General features: G+C 51.8%; 1 protein-coding gene across 2 annotated transcripts in view; it reads left to right on the plus strand.

The window, feature by feature from the left end:
• RHPN1 (rhophilin Rho GTPase binding protein 1) overlaps nt 1-11,350 on the plus strand; it is a 40,387-nt gene extending 29,037 nt beyond the window's left edge. For both annotated transcript variants that reach the window (XM_007662165.4, XM_007662166.3), the window contains exons 9-15: nt 448-604; nt 1,602-1,721; nt 3,809-4,003; nt 6,255-6,331; nt 8,470-8,616; nt 9,430-9,588; nt 10,606-11,350. In XM_007662165.4, coding sequence (XP_007660355.2) covers nt 448-604; nt 1,602-1,721; nt 3,809-4,003; nt 6,255-6,331; nt 8,470-8,616; nt 9,430-9,588; nt 10,606-10,803 — 1,053 coding nt within the window. In that variant the 3' untranslated portion in view covers nt 10,804-11,350. The remainder of the gene's footprint in view (nt 1-447; nt 605-1,601; nt 1,722-3,808; nt 4,004-6,254; nt 6,332-8,469; nt 8,617-9,429; nt 9,589-10,605) is intronic.
• Nucleotides 11,351-16,828: the final 5,478 nt, after the last annotated feature.

Consider the following 16,828-nt stretch of genomic DNA (forward strand, 5'->3'; position numbering starts at 1 on the left):
GAGGAAATGCTCCCTTCCCTTGAGGTCCTGCAGACCGTCCAGTCAATCAGTCAGTCAATCGTATTTAGCAGAGCACTGTATTAAGTGCTTGGGACAGTACAATATAGCCGACATTCCCTGCCTGCAAGGAGCTTACAGTCTGGGTTGAGGGATGGAGTGGATAGTACAATGTGCAGAGCTGTTTGTCAGCCATCAGATTATTAGCCCCCTGAAGGCAGGGCCTTCGTCTTCCCCCTCTGCCTCTCCGTCCCAACACCAGCTCCTCTAGCACCCAGTCCTAGTGATCAAATTGTTAAAGTCAACGGCGTTCTTACCCGCTCCCCACCAGCACATATTTGGGCCAAGAGGGAGGGGGGGCTGGCTACAGGGCTCCTTCAACAAGGCAGCCCACAGGGTCACCCCTGGGCCCTGTCCCGCTCACAGGAACCGTGTCCCCGGTGCTGGTAGGTGGAAGACGTCTACTCGCTGGTTTACCAGACCATGACCCAGCCACCCGTGAAGGATTACGTGCCTTTTTCCTGGACTACCATGGTTCACGTCAAATCGGAGCACTTCCGGGCCCTCTCGCACTACTACGCGGCCGTCGCCCTCTGCGATGGTCCCCGTGAGTACCCCTCACCTCTCCCTGACCTCTCTACCCCTTCCATCCATCCATCCGAGTGGCACACGGTCCAAAGGTCTCCTGCTTGCTGCCGGTTTTCCTCGTAGCAGCGCTGCAGTGAGGCAGCCCTGGTGGAGACCTCCCTCTGGAACTCAGCAGCCCAGAATAGGTGGGAAGGTAGTGGTGGTCTTGGGGAGGAAGGCTGGGGAGAGTCAGGTAACTTCCTCCAGCCTTAAGAACTGCCCAGGGGGCTCAGGGGGTTCTGAATCTTCTCCAAACCCTGGGGATTTGATGAGGATTTGAGGTGATTTGGGGACACGGGGGGTGGGGAACCAGGATCCCAGGAAGGATGGAGCGGGGGGGGACCAGGAATCCCAAATTCAGGGAAACTCCAAAGCAGAGCTGCCCCAGCCTGGAGCAATAGGAGTCCAGACAATCAAATGAACCCTTTGAGCAAGTTCCTAGGGCAGTGCCCAAGAGTCCAGGGCCAACTCAGCTGACCATTTCCCCTACTCCTTCCCCTTTCTGCGGCCTTACTCTTGGATTTGCAGCCTTTATTTCTCCACCCTCAGCCCCACAGCACTTACATACATGTCCATAATTAATTTTAATGTCTGTCTTCCCCTCCAGACTTCAAACTCCTAGTGGGCAGGGAACTCCCAAGCCCTTCAGTACAGTGCTCTGCACATAGTAAATGCTCTATAAATACACTTGGCTGAGTAGAGCAGCCCCATCCCTTGGAGGTTGAGGGTACATACAAACTAGAGATTTGACCTACAGGGCCCTCCAGTCTTGGTTTCCCAAGGAAAGCTGCTGACCGTGGCTGGGGGCATTGTACCCTGCACCCCCAAATCTGCCAGTTCCAGATGGCTCTGGAGCTCAATCGTTCTGGGCCAGGGACTCCCCAGACATACTAGAGGGGGCCAGTTTTGATTGGGGATGTGAGGTTAAATTGCCCTCCCCCTTCTGTTCACCTACTCTCGACACCTTCTTTCCACAGCTGTCTCAGACCAGGAGGTCCCCCAGTATGAGAAGGCCTTCATTCAGTTCCACGTCACCATGCCTGAAGGCCCGCCCCTGCCGGTCCTGCTGCAGGATCCAGAGGAGCGAAGGAAGCTGGGTAATTCTCCTTTCTGGGCGGCAGAAAGATGGCTCTACCCCAACCCAGCCTTTCCATGCCCCCCACAGCCCCTCAAGAGAAAGCACATCCCATAAGGTGCAGACAGAGGGGTGGAGGCTGAGAGAGGTCAGTGGGTTTCTCCAAAGAAAGTCATTGACCTGTATCAGGTACCACTGTTTTGGCCACTCTCAATTATTTATGATGTGGAGGGCATGGATAACCCGTAATAATGCAAAACAAGATGGTAGTTGGAGATGGTCAGCCTCCATTCCATTAGAAATATGGCCTCCTATGCCAGCTCAGGGGGCTTTCCTGAAACCAGGATCTCCTTGCACCCAGGTCTACTCAGGAGTGGACTTCCCAGCCCCTTTTCCTGAGCTCACCAAAGCAGAACTCAACCATCATCATCATCATAATCATCAATGGTATTTATTGAACACAGACTGTGTGCAGAGCACTGTGCTTAAAGGCTTGGGAGAGTATAATAATAATGATGATATTTGTTAAGTACCTACTACATGCCAAGCACTGTTCTAAATGCTGGGGTAGATACAGGGTAATCAGGTTGTCCCACGTGGAGCTCACAATCTTAACCCCCATTTTACAGATGAGATAACTCAGGCACACAGAAGTTGTGACTTGCCCAAAGTCACGCAGCTGACAAGTGGTGGAGGCAGGATTAGAACCCATGACATCTGACTCCCAAGCCTAGGTTCTTTCCACTAAGCCACGCTGCTTCATACAACAGAGTTGGTAGACGCATTTCTTGGCTACATCCAGAACTGTACTCCCCTGGGTTTTTAGCCCCAACTACAGAGTCTTCCACTGTAGGCTTAGATCCTGCCCCTGGGGGCTAGTCTATCCAGCCTTGGGCCTTTTGCATGGTCTAGGCTGGGAGTCAAGGGTTCAAATTCCAATTCTGCCATGCCTCTGCTGTGTGACTTTGAACAAGTCACTTAGCCTCTCTGAGCCCCACCCCACAACTGGGCAATCCTTCCTGGTCAGCTTAGCTGGGGTGGGAGTGGGGCCAAGGCTGGAAATGAAGAGAAGGAAGATAAGGATAAGGAGGAGCAGCATGGCCTAGTGGAAAGAACCCAGACCTGGAAGTCAGAGGACCTGGGTTCTAATCCCAGCTCTGCCAATTGCTTGCTGTGTGATCTTGGGCAAGTCACTTAACTTCTCTGTGCATCAATTTCCCTTCTTCCTCCTACTTGGACTGTGAGCCCCATAGGGGACAGGGACTGCGTCCAACCTAATTAACTTGCATTTACCCCAGTGCTTAGAACAATATTTGACACATAGTAAACACTTAAATTCTATCATCATCATCAAAAAAGAATTAAAAAAGGGTGGGGAAAGAAGCATAATTCCACCATCCCCACCGTTGACCATTTGGGCTATATCAGGGCAACTGCCGGGACTCCAGCCCCAACAGTGACATTTTTGCTGCGGGAGTGGGATTGATGGCAGCTGCTTTGGTGTCTTGCACCGTTGGATTGGTGGGGCAGAACCCTGAAAACTGCAATCGTCTCACCTAAAGCAGTATTTAGGACCACCTTGCCTTTCCCTGAAGCCTAGGACCGGTTGTAAGCTCAGTGTAGAGAGAGTCACCGCTGCCGTTCCCTGTTTCCCCACCGGCCGACGGTAACTTCCTTCTTCTGAGAGCACCTGCCATGCAGCATCTACTAGGATGAATTGGAAAACGGGAAAAAGAGGAAAAGGGCAAGCCAGGAAGGAGGGATCTGAGAGGGCGGGGATTTGGATCGAGCCCCCGTTTTAGACCGGGACAAAGAGTCTGTAAGCTCGTGGTGGGGAGGGAATGTGTCTGTTTATTTTTATATTGTACTCTCCCAAATGTTTAGTACAGTGCTTTGCACACAGTAAATAAAGTTGAATGAATGAAGGAATTAGAGGGCCCCGGCCCGAACCTCTCATCCCATCCCCCCTGCAAGTTCTGCAAGTGAAAGTGCCAGTTGTCTGCTTCAGGGTGCTCTCTTCTCAGTGACTTCCTCTCCCCACCCAGGCCCTACAGGTATAAACACCTGAGTGGGCATCTCCATCCTTGGTCCTTCTCCCCTTTCCCACAGGCAAGGCCCACCTGAAGCAAGCCATCATGAGGCACGAGGAGGCCATGCGGGTCCACGGGCTATGCCGGATCCTGCGCAAGATGGACATCCTGCAGGAGGTGTTGTCCTTCACCCACAAACGCTCACTCAGCAAATACTCTGAGGTCGACCAAGAAGAGGACTTCTTTGAGATGGGCGAGGCTCCAGACATTCACCGTGAGCAGCCGGGGCAGGAGGCTGGGCCCCCAGGGGTCTCTAGGGGGAAGGCATCTCCCCTTCCCCAGTGGGCAAGGGGCAGTGCCCTTTTCCTCTTGGGCGGGTGGGCAAATGCTCCCTCCCACCACGGTCCGACTCAGTGCCCCCTCTGCCTGGGCAGAGCAGGGGAGGACTAGGGGGAAGTGAAGGGGGCATCAGAGCTAGGAATAAGCATTGGGGGTTCTGGAAGCTGCCTGGCCTTGGGTGGGCTGACATGCCTCCCTCTGAGCCTAGTAAGGGTGGCTCACACCTGGCTCTTCCTCACCGATTTTCTCCTTTCCTAAATGTCTCAAGATCCTTGACTCCCCACGTCAGACAGTCGTAAAGTTGTTCTTCAGGTCTCACAGAAGTCGCTCCTGCTGCAGTGTCAACACTGTCCTCCGTGGCCTTCAATCAGTCAATCATCCAGTGGTATTTAGTGAGCACTTACAGTGTGCTGCACACTCTATTAAGGCGCTTGAAAGAACAATACAGACACATTCCCCTGCTCATAAGAAGCTCACAGTCTGGAGGATGTTTGTGCCGTGACTTTTCTTTAAAAATCCCACATCTGACCAGGTAGAGCATGCCAGACCTCAAAGATCAAACTTAATGGGATTTAGGATTCCAGAAAGACCATGGGGTGGATGTGGGAATACAGAAAGACTCAACGCCCCCGTGTGGGAATGGTGTTAAGTGATCTTTGAGAGGTGCAAACTACACTCCTGGAATTACCCCCGGTGATTTTAAAAAATAGTACTTTGTAAGCTGTTTGGCCAGACCAGGTCACCAGAAGGCTCTCAAAGGCAGCCACACCTCTCAATTTTGGCTTAAAAGGCGGCGGGAGGGATGTAGATTTGACTCTGGGACAACCATCTGGTAGGGAAAGGGTAAGAACCTACGCAAGGGAGGGAACAGACCATTCAGAATGTCCCCTAGAGGTTGAGTCAAGTTAAGGTGATCTTGAATAGCTCTGCAGTCTCCACAAGTCACAGGCAGTCCTTTCTCATGTGGTGCATTTTCCATGAGCAGCTGAACCCTAAAAGTTTGATGGGTACCCGAGGCTTCCTCCCCAGCCCTATTGGCAGTTTTACTCTGCTCATGCAATTCACCTTGAAAGAAGCCAAATGTGGGTCTAAAACAGACTGCCTCTTCTAGCTACCCCGGTAATATAGAGTTTCGCAGCACTCTGGGTGACAGAGGACTTGGAGTCAGACCAGTTAACTAGTGACTAGATGCTGTTGCCAGTAGCAGCGAGATACTCTCTTGCTCATTAGCTATTTTCAATGATCAGTTTTTTTCTTTCCTTGTTCCTACCTAATGATAATAATAATAATGATACTTGCTAAATGCTTACATATGCCAAGCATTGTTCTAAGTGCTGGGGTGGTTATAAATGAAGTTGGACACACTCCCTGTCCCACAGTGGGCTCGCATTCTTAATCCCCATTTTTTTTTACAGATGAGGTAACTGAGGAGCAGAGAAGTTAAGTGACTTGCCCAAAGTCGAAGCAGACAAGTGATGGAGGCAGGATTAGAACCCACTACCTTCTGACTCCCAGGCCTGTGCTCTATCCAATACATCACCCTCCCACCCTCTTCCACCTCTTCTCCACTAACCCTATCTTCTCCAATTACCTTCTTGTTGAACTTAACTTCATGTTGTCCCTGCTGTCCAGCTCCATTCCTGTCTCCCAAGCCCTGGGATTGAGGGACGCCAGCAGGGGCAAATGGGACACTTGGTTTTCTTGTTTTTTTAAAGGCAAGGGGAGGCAGTAGAAATGGGAAAGGACTGGCTCCGGCAGGGCAGATGGGTAGGGTGAGTAGGGTCTTCCCAGAGCCATGGGACCAGGGAGTGTGTTGCTGTTTTTTAAAGGTAGACAGGAAGGATTCACAGTGGGGATGGGGGAGGGCAGGATGAGTAAAGGAAAAAACTGGATAACTTGGCATTAGCTGACTGGAACAGGAAGTCTCTCTCCCCTGGTAGGAATAGCTAGCAAGGTAGCTCGTGGGTTAACCAGGCTGAACTGGTAGCCTAGCCAGCTCTCTAAGGGCTTTTCTGCAGGTGGGTCTCTAAGTGGGTCACTTTCTGAAGAGGAAGAGAAGGAGGAAGTGAGTGACCATTGGCAAAAGCAGCCGGGGCAGCGTTGGAAAGTGACCGTTGCCCCAGAGATGGCCCTGAATCTGCCCAGGAGGCTGGGTTGACTTTGCCTTTTTATTGCTTTTATTTTAGCCAAAACGCTTCAGAAGCCAGAGATCAAAACGCCTAACTTCTCCAAGGTGAAAGTGACTGATATTTTTCATCGTTTGGTAAGTTCAAAGCTGAGAAACATCCTTGATCCTCAAAACTTGTGGAGTTTGGGCCTCTGGACTCCTCAGATAACAACCATGTAGGATCAGATGAATTTGTACCAACTCTTTCTCTCAGTATCTCCTCCTTCCAATTTACAGAGCTGAAAATGGTGCCCAGAGACAGTACCACTGTTCACTGTGGTATAAGAATCCCCAGCGGGCTAAAACATTGTCAGAAAGGACATAAAGCTATATCCACTTACCAGCCTTCGAAAACGAGTAGTGTGCTTAATTAACATTAGCTTAATTCTTGCCTAATCTTTTTATGGTTTCAATTCAGAGGTTCCAGGGAGTTGCTTGATTTCCTCTGTGATAGGTTCTTCTATTGATAAAGCTTGCAAACTCTCTCTAAAACAGCATCCAGAGACACTAAACCAGTAGCTGAGAACCATAAAGTAAGTTTTTCAAACCCACCCAGTTCTTGCAACAAATGCAGTCAACAATTTGTTTCCACTGGTAGGTGGGGCTGGGCTAGTGTTCTCCAGTTTTGCTGAATGCTTTCCCGGTATCTTTTTCCCCAGTTTGCCACTGGGAAACCTGTGGAGTGCCTTTGTAACCTCTGTTCTCTGCCTCATTGCTTGCTGGTGGTATCTTTCTTCTCCAGCTGGTATAGTCTGCTAGTATACAATCAATTAATGGTATTTATTGAGTGACTTACTGTATGCAGAGCACTGTACTAAGCACTTGGGAAAGGAGAATACCCTGCAGTTTCTTTTGTTTTTTATGGTCTTTGTTAAGCACTTACTGTGTGCCAAGCACTGTACTAAGCATGAGGTAGATATAAGCTAATCAGGTTGGACACAGTTCATGTCCCACATAGGGTTCACAGTCTTAATCCCCACCTTACAGATGAAATAACAGGCCTAGAGAAGTGAAGTGACGTGTCCACGGTCGCACAGCAGCCAAGTATCAGAACCGGAAGTAGAACCCAGGTCCTTCTGACTCCCAGGCCTATGCTCTATCCACTAGACCACACTGTTAACCGTGATTAGTAGACACGTTACCTGCCCAAGAGGAGCTAGTCTGTCAATCCCTCAAGGGGTGGCAAAACCTCACCAAGCATTCAACTGTGGGAGGCTGCAGAGATCTTGGAGCCACTGTCAGCTTGCTTTCCACCCCCTCCTTATCCTCGCTTCTCCCTCAACAATCCAGCTTGCACATTTTGCTCCCCGATCTCCATTCTACTCACTCTTGCTCTCACCTCTCTTATCCTCACCCTGTTCCTCCTGCCTAAAAACTCCCCTCTTCATCTCCTGGAAGGACACCACCCTTCCCATCTTCAAAACCCTATTAAAATTACACCTCCCCAGGAAACCTTCCTTGACTACTCTCATTTCCCCACCCTAGTATCACTCCTTTTTACATCACCTACCACACTTAAATCTATACCCACTTTTCATACTTTCCCCCTACCCACAGCACTTTTTGCACATATATTAAGTTGCTTCTCCCTTCCTGTAATTTACTTTTATGCTTATTTCCCCACCTAGATTATAAGATCACTGTGGTCAGGGATAACAGTCTACCTACTTTGTTTTCTCTGAAGTGCTTAGTATAGTGTTCTGCACACAGTGAATGCTCACATATCATTGATTAAGCCTTTGTTCAGAGTTATTTGACAATTCTCCTGGGTTGTGAGTCCATTCTGTGCCTCACAGCTTGTGACTTAACCTTTCTGGGCTCAGACAGCCCCACAGCCATAGGGATTTGTGCTAAGCTCAGGAGTCTCACAAAAGAAGAAGGGGAGATGGCAGACCCCAGGACCAAAAGATCCCTAAGAGATGAGTCAGACATGGCCCCTCCTTAGTGGGGATGGGGTGACTATCATTTCCCAGGCTTGAGGGTCCATCTCAGTCCAAGATCCCTGCCCCATGGCATCCCTGAGTCTATGGAACTGGGATGAATCCCTGGGGATGGGGTGCCCAAGACCACATGCCTTGCCAGATCCCGCCAATCACAAGTGACCTCAGCCTGGTCTACCCTCCTTGGGGCTGCCCCAGGCCTGGCCAACTTGAAGCCAAACTATCTGCATTCAGGCCCTTAGCCAGGTATTGCTTCTCTCAGCTGTCCCCTCGGTTCCCTCCACCATCCTGCAGGGACCCCTTTCCATCTTCTCGGCAAAGAACAAGTGGAGGTTGGCATCCCGCGTCCACCTGGCCAAAGGGGAGAGCGGATTTGGGTTCACGCTCAGAGGGGACTCCCCCGTTCTTATTGCTGGAGTCATCCCTGGGGGCTGTGCTGCGGTAAGTGACTTCCTCCCTCAGTCCCGGGGCCCAAGGGTTGGACCCTGAGGCCCTGCTACAATTTGAGGCTTCATCCAGGCTTTCTTGCTTCGCCTCTCCTTGCCTCCTCCATGCTCCTAGTCAAAGGAAGAAGTTGCCAGGCCCTACCCCAGCCCAGGATGCTCTCCCTCCTCCACTCTGCCAAACCAGCCCCCTCCCCTTTTTCAACTCATTGCTCAAATTCCACCCTGTCTCATATGCCTTTCCCACCTTACTTCAGTCACTTCAGTGATTTGAGAGCTTGAACTGGGCTTTCTCCTCCTCCTGACTCCTCTGACTTGGGAGATCTGCCCACTACGAGCTCACTACACACTGGGGATGGGGGGGAGAAAGAGCCCATGGCATATGTCCTGGGCTATGGCTAATATGTTACCAGCCCCACCCCACCTAGAGAGTTATCAGTGCTAGAAGGATCCAGCATCCCTCGGACAGACCCCGACCCTGTTTGTTGATATGAGCCTTGGTAAAATGACCCCTGGGGTCCCATCACTGGGTCATTTCCATGAGGGGCTCAGGTCTGTGGGCAAGTCTTCTGCAGAGCGCTGGCCTTCGAGGCCCAGGGTGGAGGAGGAAGGGTGATGCAGTAGTTCTACACAGAGCCCCTGGGGGTTGGGCCAACTTGGTCCCATTCACAGTGGGTCCATACTGAGTGATGCTGGGGCCTCACAAAAGTCTTTTCCTTATCCTCCTCTTTCTCTAATCATTTTTCCTCCTCCTCATTTTCCTCTCTCTCTCCTGCCCATCCTGTTCCTCTCCCACTTTTCCTCCCTGCAGGCAGCCGGCCTAAAGGAGGGAGATTACATCGTCTCCGTCAACGGAGAGGACTGCAAGTGGTCTCGGCATTCAGAGGTGGTGCAGCTGCTGAAGAGCATCGGGGATGAGGGTGTGGACATCGAGGTGGTCACCCTGCAGAGCTCAGAGGGACAGAGCCTGGTAACCAGCCCCCAGGGTCACAGCGGGGAGCCAGGGGTAGACCTGTGGGCCTGGGAAGGGACCCCTTCAAGGTTTAAGGAAGGAGAAGCCCCATTTGGAGGGCCCAGCTTCCTTTCTCCCTCCTCCCCAAGGAAGCAGCCATCCGCAGCTGCCATTCCAGAAGAGGGTGGTCTCCTGGCTGAGCCACCGTTCTTAGGCCATCCCCAACTCACTGAAGTTATTCAATCTCAGTTTTCCCACCAGAGGATGGGAATTATACTCTGATTCCTTCCAATCCTTCCTAGGTCAAACCACGTGTCTGACCATCTTGTGCCTTAATCCCTGTGCCCGGAATCATCATCTGCCCTAGAACAGTAATATCAGAAATCGGGCCTGGGGAGAGAGTGGGGAAGGGGGTGCTATTCGGTGATGACTTAGGCCTCCCTTCATGATGTGCAGTGGGAAGGAAAGAGAGCACAGAATCAGAGCCCCAAGTGTCCTGCATCCCAACTCAAGGTGGGGGAGCCCTCAGGAACTTCCATCTTTCCAAACCCAGGCACCAGTGCAGAGAGAGGCTGGGCTTCTGTTTCAGCACTCCACCACTTCTCCTTCCTGTCATCATTCAGTTTAGCCTCTGTCTCCCCCGCTAGACTGTAAGCTCTTTGAGGGAGTGAATCATGTGTATAAATTCTGTCCCCTCCCAAGAACCTCATACAGTGCTCTGCAGACGAGGGCCTCAATCAATGCAAGTAATTGAGGCTTGTGAGGGGCAGGCAGATTCCAAAGAGCTAAGGAGTCGAAAAGACCCAACGTGGAGGTCTTTTAAGACCTGCTCAGAAGCTCTTGGGTCTTAGAGGAAAGTAGGGATGAGCAAAGCTGGGAGTCCAGCTCAAACGGCCATGAGCCAGAAATGGCTTCATCTCCACTGGCCTCGGGGCAGGTTGGGCTGAGGTGATTGGAAAGGTGGTTAGGCAGGGGGAGGGCCAGCCCTCCAGACCCTTCATCCTCATCCTGTTTTCTCCACCATCCCTCTTCCAGGCGGACAAGAAGTCATCCATGTCCTCTCCCGGGGGGCTGTCACGGAGCCCCAGGGAGAACAGCAGGAAGAAACCGATGAGTAGCAAGAGCAGTGGCAGCGGCCCATTGCTCATCTGGAGCAAGAAGACCAAACGGACACAGGGGAATGCTTTGGCCCTGCCCTTCTCCCCAGCTGGAGCCAATGAGTCCAACTCCTGAGGCAGGGAGGGGCTCTCCCCTTGGCCCCTCCTTACCTCTGTTCCCCTCCCACCCCATTTTGGCCCTTGGGCTCAAGGTGTCCCCGAAGAGCAGTTCAGAGGCACAGGGTGAGCACAGCAGCTGGAGAAGAGGGTTGGACAGGGCAGCACAGGGTGAGGAAGCACAGAGCTGGACCAAATGGGCAGTCGGGACAGAGGACAGAGCTGGTGTCTGGGATCAGGACACTGGAATGGTGGACAAGAATGTTAGGAACAGAACCATCCTCAACCTGCTCTTACCCCCACAGCCAGCTGAATGAACAAATCATCCCCAGAGGAGTTAAGAAAACTGCCTTTGTGCAGCAGAATTTCCAGAAGCCTCAGCTGCTTCGTTCTATAAAGAAGGCAACCAAGAGCTATGGAGTGGGGGCCGGGGTAGCTGATACTGTTAGGCCAACACTCACCCCCTCTGCCACTCTGTCCAGGCACCAACTTCTTTAGAGAAGCAGCGTGGCTCACTGGAAAGAGCACGGGCTTTGGAGTGAGAGGTCATGGGTTCGAACCCCGGCTCTGCCATTTGCCAGCTGTGTGACTTTGGGCAAGTCACTTAACTTCTCTGGGCCTCAGTTCCCTCATCTGTAAAATGGGGATTAAGACTGTGAGCCCCACGTGGGACAACCTGATTCCCTTGTGTCTACCCCAGCGCTTAGAACAGTGCTCGGCACATAGTAAGCGCTTAACAAATACCAACATTATTATTTCTCCCCGCTCTCCATACCTCCTCTGAGCAGTTTGAGTGTTTTGTGCCTGATTCTTTTTTGTCCTGCCCTGCTACCTTGACCTCAAGATCTGTAGGAGAAAATGGAGCCACTCCAGGCTCTATGTCCTGAAGGAGTCCAGACAAAAGGGGGATCTGTGTGTAGGTATTTCTTTGAATCCATATGTGTAGGTCTGGGATCTACCTGACTGTGCATTTGTGTCAGTCTCTGTGTGTCTCTCCCTGAATGTGCATAGTCTGTCTGTACACACTTATGCAGGCACGTTCCATTTTAGCATCTTCCATGCTCACCCTCTTCTCTGGTTGGAATCCACCACCCCTACACTTCCCCACTTTATGAACTAAACTCTCAGGCCTTATGCATATGTACCCGTCACCCCGTCTGCTTCCCCAGAAGGGCTCTGCTCTATGCGGGGCTCTCCCCACCTGATTTTACCCCCTCCACAGGCAGACCCCACACCTCTTCTCTGGGGAGGCTGGATGTCAGAGAGGCCCTGGGCACACTGGGGACCTGTGGGGTGGGAAGAGCCAGTAAGAGGGACGGAGATGAGGCAGGGGGATGTCAGGCCTCAACCAAAGCCTTCAAGGGCACCACCTGCTGCAGCTGCCTTGGACAGGAGGAAATTTAAGAGGTGATGTTATCCACCTCTCAAAGGGGATAGTATAGTACTATACAGAGGGGTGGGGATAGTACAGAGGGGTGAAGGGGGTAGGGAAGGGGACTCTGTCCCAGGGGTCTTCTAGATCACCTCTCCTCTCATGCCCCAGCTGGGATGCCCAACCCAGCTGAGGTGTTCCCCCCACCCCTCAACTCTGCCAAGCCTCCTCCTCTGCAACCCCCACCCTCAATCCTCCTCTTAGATCTGGCTGCGTTTCCAATGCCTTCTTTCCCCAGGCTCCCATGTGCCCTGCGGGGTGGAGATCAGGATGTCTTTGTTTAAAGCACCAGGTCTTGTCGGGAGAGGGGAGTGAGGCTTCTCAGGTTGGACTGTGCAGGCCTGGGGTGTATCTGACCCTGGTGCTGGTCACTGCTGTGGTGTGTGTTGGGGGGAGAGGAGAGGAAGACTTTACCCTTCACCATGATTCAACTCTGTTTCTCCTCCAGCACCCCCCCACAGACTCACCCTTTTTTGGGGTGGGGGTGGAGGTACCAGTTGGTGCACCAGGAGGTAGGGGGTGCTGAGTGGGATGTTCTTGGGGGGTGGGGAGGGGTACTAGACAGAGCAGCATCTGATCGTATGACCCTGCCCCCTCCGATCTGGATAAAACTGAGACACTTCGCTAGCCCACGCCTCCCTACCTGAGCGAGGGCCTTAACCACCCCTAGCCTTCTGATCAGTTGTCCATTCCAGATGGGAGACTCCCAGTTCTACACCATTTTGCCTTACACAGAGGACTTGGAAGTGAATTAAACTCCCTCTGCCACTACTTGCGTTAGTGTCACTCTTGAGGAGGTGTCTGTCACGTGCTAACCGAGGACCTGCCCATGCAGGCAGTGTGGACAAACCCTGCGGACTGGTTGTAGGGATAGCAGAGTCCAACCAAGAGGCATTAGTGAGGGGAACCAGGGTGAGATGCTGCCGCCTTCTTCCAACACACCCAACTGCTGTCTTAGCAGGACAGAAGTTTCTGCTGAAACTGGGTTGCCAGAGAGGCAGAGTGTCTAGAAGCGGACAGTAGGATGGCAAGAGGGGTGAAGGGGGTAGGGAAGGGGGCTGTGTCTGTCCTAGAGGTCTTCTAGAGCACCTCTCCTCTTTCTCATACCCCAGCTAGGATGCCCAGCCCAGCTGGCACCCTATGGAAATATAATAATAATAGTAATAATCTGAGTATCTGAGAACACCAGGGGAAGAGGTGTCTGGCCCTCAAGAGACAGATAGGGAATGGAAGACCAGAGTAAGACAGGCTGGGACTGGATTATTAAATCGGCCAACACTAGCCCAACTGATGAAAGGATTGAACAGCATCCACCTGTTCATGGACAAGTGCCCAACCTGCAGCCGATCACTGAGAGTAACGACGAGGCCGGGAGAAGCGATGCAAGGCGCGCCACATCCCGGGCTGGCGCAACAGTGGCCTTCGGCATAGACCTGGCGCAATCATCGTCCGTAATGAGAAAAACGAGCTGAGGTCACTTCACCTCTGGCGGGGCCTCTGATAAGCTGCCGGGCTTGAGGGTTTGCCCTGCTCCAGCCCCGCGGCAAACTGGGTGTTAGGACTGACCACTATCCTAGGCCAGGAGGAGAGGGAATGGTGGACGCAGACCACCAAGATACTGCCCTCTCCCTTCCCAGACTCCTGTTTTCCCCATTCCTTCCCTAAGGCTCTATCCTAGAAGGTGGGAATGGCTGTATTTTGTTCAGAGAAGGGAGGGTGGAGGTTTAGGGGTACATATGTACAGTCCCGGGGTGGCAGGGGGAGTCAGGTTTCTGTCCCCAGGAGTTCCCTCCAGGAAGTTCCACTAAACTTTGCTCCCATTGATTCTCCCAGGCCCACCCAGTGGTGGATGGATGGGTCGGAGGTGGCAGGGGGTTGTGGAGGGGGCTATGCTCATAAATCTGCCACTTGTCGGCTGTGTGACTGTGGGCAAGTCACTTAACTTCTCTGTGCCTCAGTTCCCTCATCTGTAAAATGGGGATTAAGACTGTGAGCCCCACGTGGGACAATCTGATTCCCCTATGTCTACCCCAGCGCTTAGAACAGTGCTCGGCACATAGTAAGCGCTTAACAAATACCAACATTATTATTATTATTATTAAATCTGATATGGTCTCCTCTGTCTCCTGTATTTTTATGTCTCCTTGCCTGGGTACAGGCCAGATTTATCATTTTACCACCCATAGACATTAAGCCCCTTGGCACATTAATTATAAAATGTCGAGAAATCAAAGCGTAAGTTGAAAGATCATTTTATAATAAACACTCCACCCTGACTTTTTCCAGCCCAACTCCAACTCCTGCAAGCGCACAGGTACAGTTCTCCGCTAGGACCGCTAGGGGACAGCAGCCGCCCGTCCAATGCACAGGTGGGATTCAGGGCAGACCCCCCAACACCCCCCCCCCCCAAGGGGGCTCCTTGACCTTTCACCCCTGCTGACCCCAGCCGCCCCTCCATCTCTTCTTTCACCCCACTCTCCCCCAGCCTCAGAGGTAGAGACTCTACCCCTTGGAAAAGGTCTTTCCCCACCCTACTGGGGGCAGAAGGTGAGGAACTGTGCTGATACTGCAGCAGGAAGGATGGAGGTTAGACACAAAGGAAGACTTACAGATGATGAGGCTTTAGGAGGCACTGCTGCAGGGGAGAGGAGGAGGCTATTTGGGTTTCAGCGAGAAGGGCTACTCCATGGGGGATGGAGTCCGCTGCTTCCACAAGCGGTAGTATTTATGGAGTGCTTACTATGTGCAAAACACTGTACTAAGCGCTTGGGAGAGTACAACACAATTTAGCAGAAATGTTCCCTGCCCATTACGAGCTAACAAGTTTCCTCAGTGGGGATCAGTCAGTCACTGGTATTTATTCGGTGCTCACTGTCTTCAGAGTACTCTACTGAACACTTGGAAAGAAAATATTACTATTACTAATAATGATTATAATGATTATGATAATTGTGCTATGTATTAAGCACTGACTATGGGCCAATCGCTGTACTAAGCGCTGGGGTAGCTGCAAGATAATCAGGTCAGACAGTCCCTGTCGCAAGATAAGGGGGAGGGAGAACAGGTATTTCATCCCCCTTTTGCAGATGAGGAAACTGGTTGTTTAGACATCAGGAATGTTTCTGTTACAGTCTACTCTCCCAAGAGCTTAGTACAGTGCTTTGCACACAGTAAATGCTCAATAAATACAATTTGAATGAATATGATCACTGCTCTCAGGGAACTTACAGTTTAGGGAACGCAGCCTAATTTTCTTTCCTGCGGCTTATCATTAGTGTTTATTGAACGCCTACTGTGCGCAGTTGCCGTCTGGGAGTTTAGAATCCAGTGAGGCAGACAGATTTGAGGCTTACAGTGGGAATAAGAGGGAAAACATCACTGCATCAGGTCGCAGTGAAAGTAAGCAAAACTTGAACAAATAAATAAGTGGAATGAATAAACCAATATCGCAAATGCTAACGCTCCGGGTTAGAGGAAAGGATGATGCAGCCATGGAGGTGGGGAGGAAGCTGAGAATGTCTCCTGGAAGGGGGGGCTTTTTAAGGGAGGAGATGAAGGTGGGGAGGCAAATCCAGGAAAGATCGAGGAGAAAGAACTGGTAGGATTTTGTGATAAGACTGGATGTGTGAAAGGCAAAGAGGGCCCCAAATGGTACCTAGTCATTCCATGTCCCAGGCTCAGGTCCTCCCTCTTTGATCCACCCTCCAAATGAAGAAATTGGTACACATTCCCGTGATCCATCCCCTCCAGTACCATCTCTCTTTTTTGAGGAAAGAGGACCCCCTTCTTCCTCCTCCTAACAATCCAGGGTCCCACAGCCCCAGCTGTGGGATAGGACAGGAAGAGACAGGAAGTTCCTCCCAGGGATAACTTCAACTCCTCCTGCTGAAGCCCGATCCTGGTCCCCGTATCTGTTTGCTGCCTAGAAGGCAGCAATTAGTTCTCCAATTAACTTTCCATTAATTCTATGGGAAGCCCCCTCCTCAATCCAGCCCCCCCGGCCTCGCCCTGAGGGACAACCTGTCGCCACTAGGGGGCAGACTTGTTGCACGACCAGAGAGATGCCCAGGTGGCATGGGGGGTTGAGGGGGGAGGGTCTGGGGGTGGGATGGGGCTGAAGTGGGCATTAGGAGACCTCCTCTTCTGCTACCCATCTCCCACTGGTCCCTCTGGAGGGAGGGAAGGAGGTTAGAGGAGGGGAGGGAAGATTCAGAGAAGCAGCATGGCTCAGTGGAAAGAGCCCGGGCTTGGGAGTCAGAGGTCATGGGTTCTAATCCCAGCTCCGCCACTTGTCAGCTAGGTGACTTTGGGCAAGTCACTTCACTGTGCCTCAGTGACCTCATCTGTAAAATGGGGATTGACTGTGAGCCCACGTGGGACAACCTGATCACTTTGTATCCCTCCCCGGCGCTTAGAACAGTGCTTTGCACATAGTAAGCACTTAAATACCATCATTATTATTCAGTTCGGCTACTGGGCCTCCCCCTTCCCCTCCTCCTAGTTTCTCCAGCATTTTCTGCTTTTTCCCCCTCTTGTCAGTGTCTGTCCCTTCACTGACTCTCTCTCTCTCTCTCTTTCCCCCCAGCTCCCTCCAGATCTGGGCAGGCACTGC

Source organism: Ornithorhynchus anatinus, chromosome 4, assembly GCF_004115215.2.
Source record: "Ornithorhynchus anatinus isolate Pmale09 chromosome 4, mOrnAna1.pri.v4, whole genome shotgun sequence".
In the NCBI taxonomy this organism is placed as follows: Eukaryota; Metazoa; Chordata; class Mammalia; order Monotremata; family Ornithorhynchidae; genus Ornithorhynchus; species Ornithorhynchus anatinus.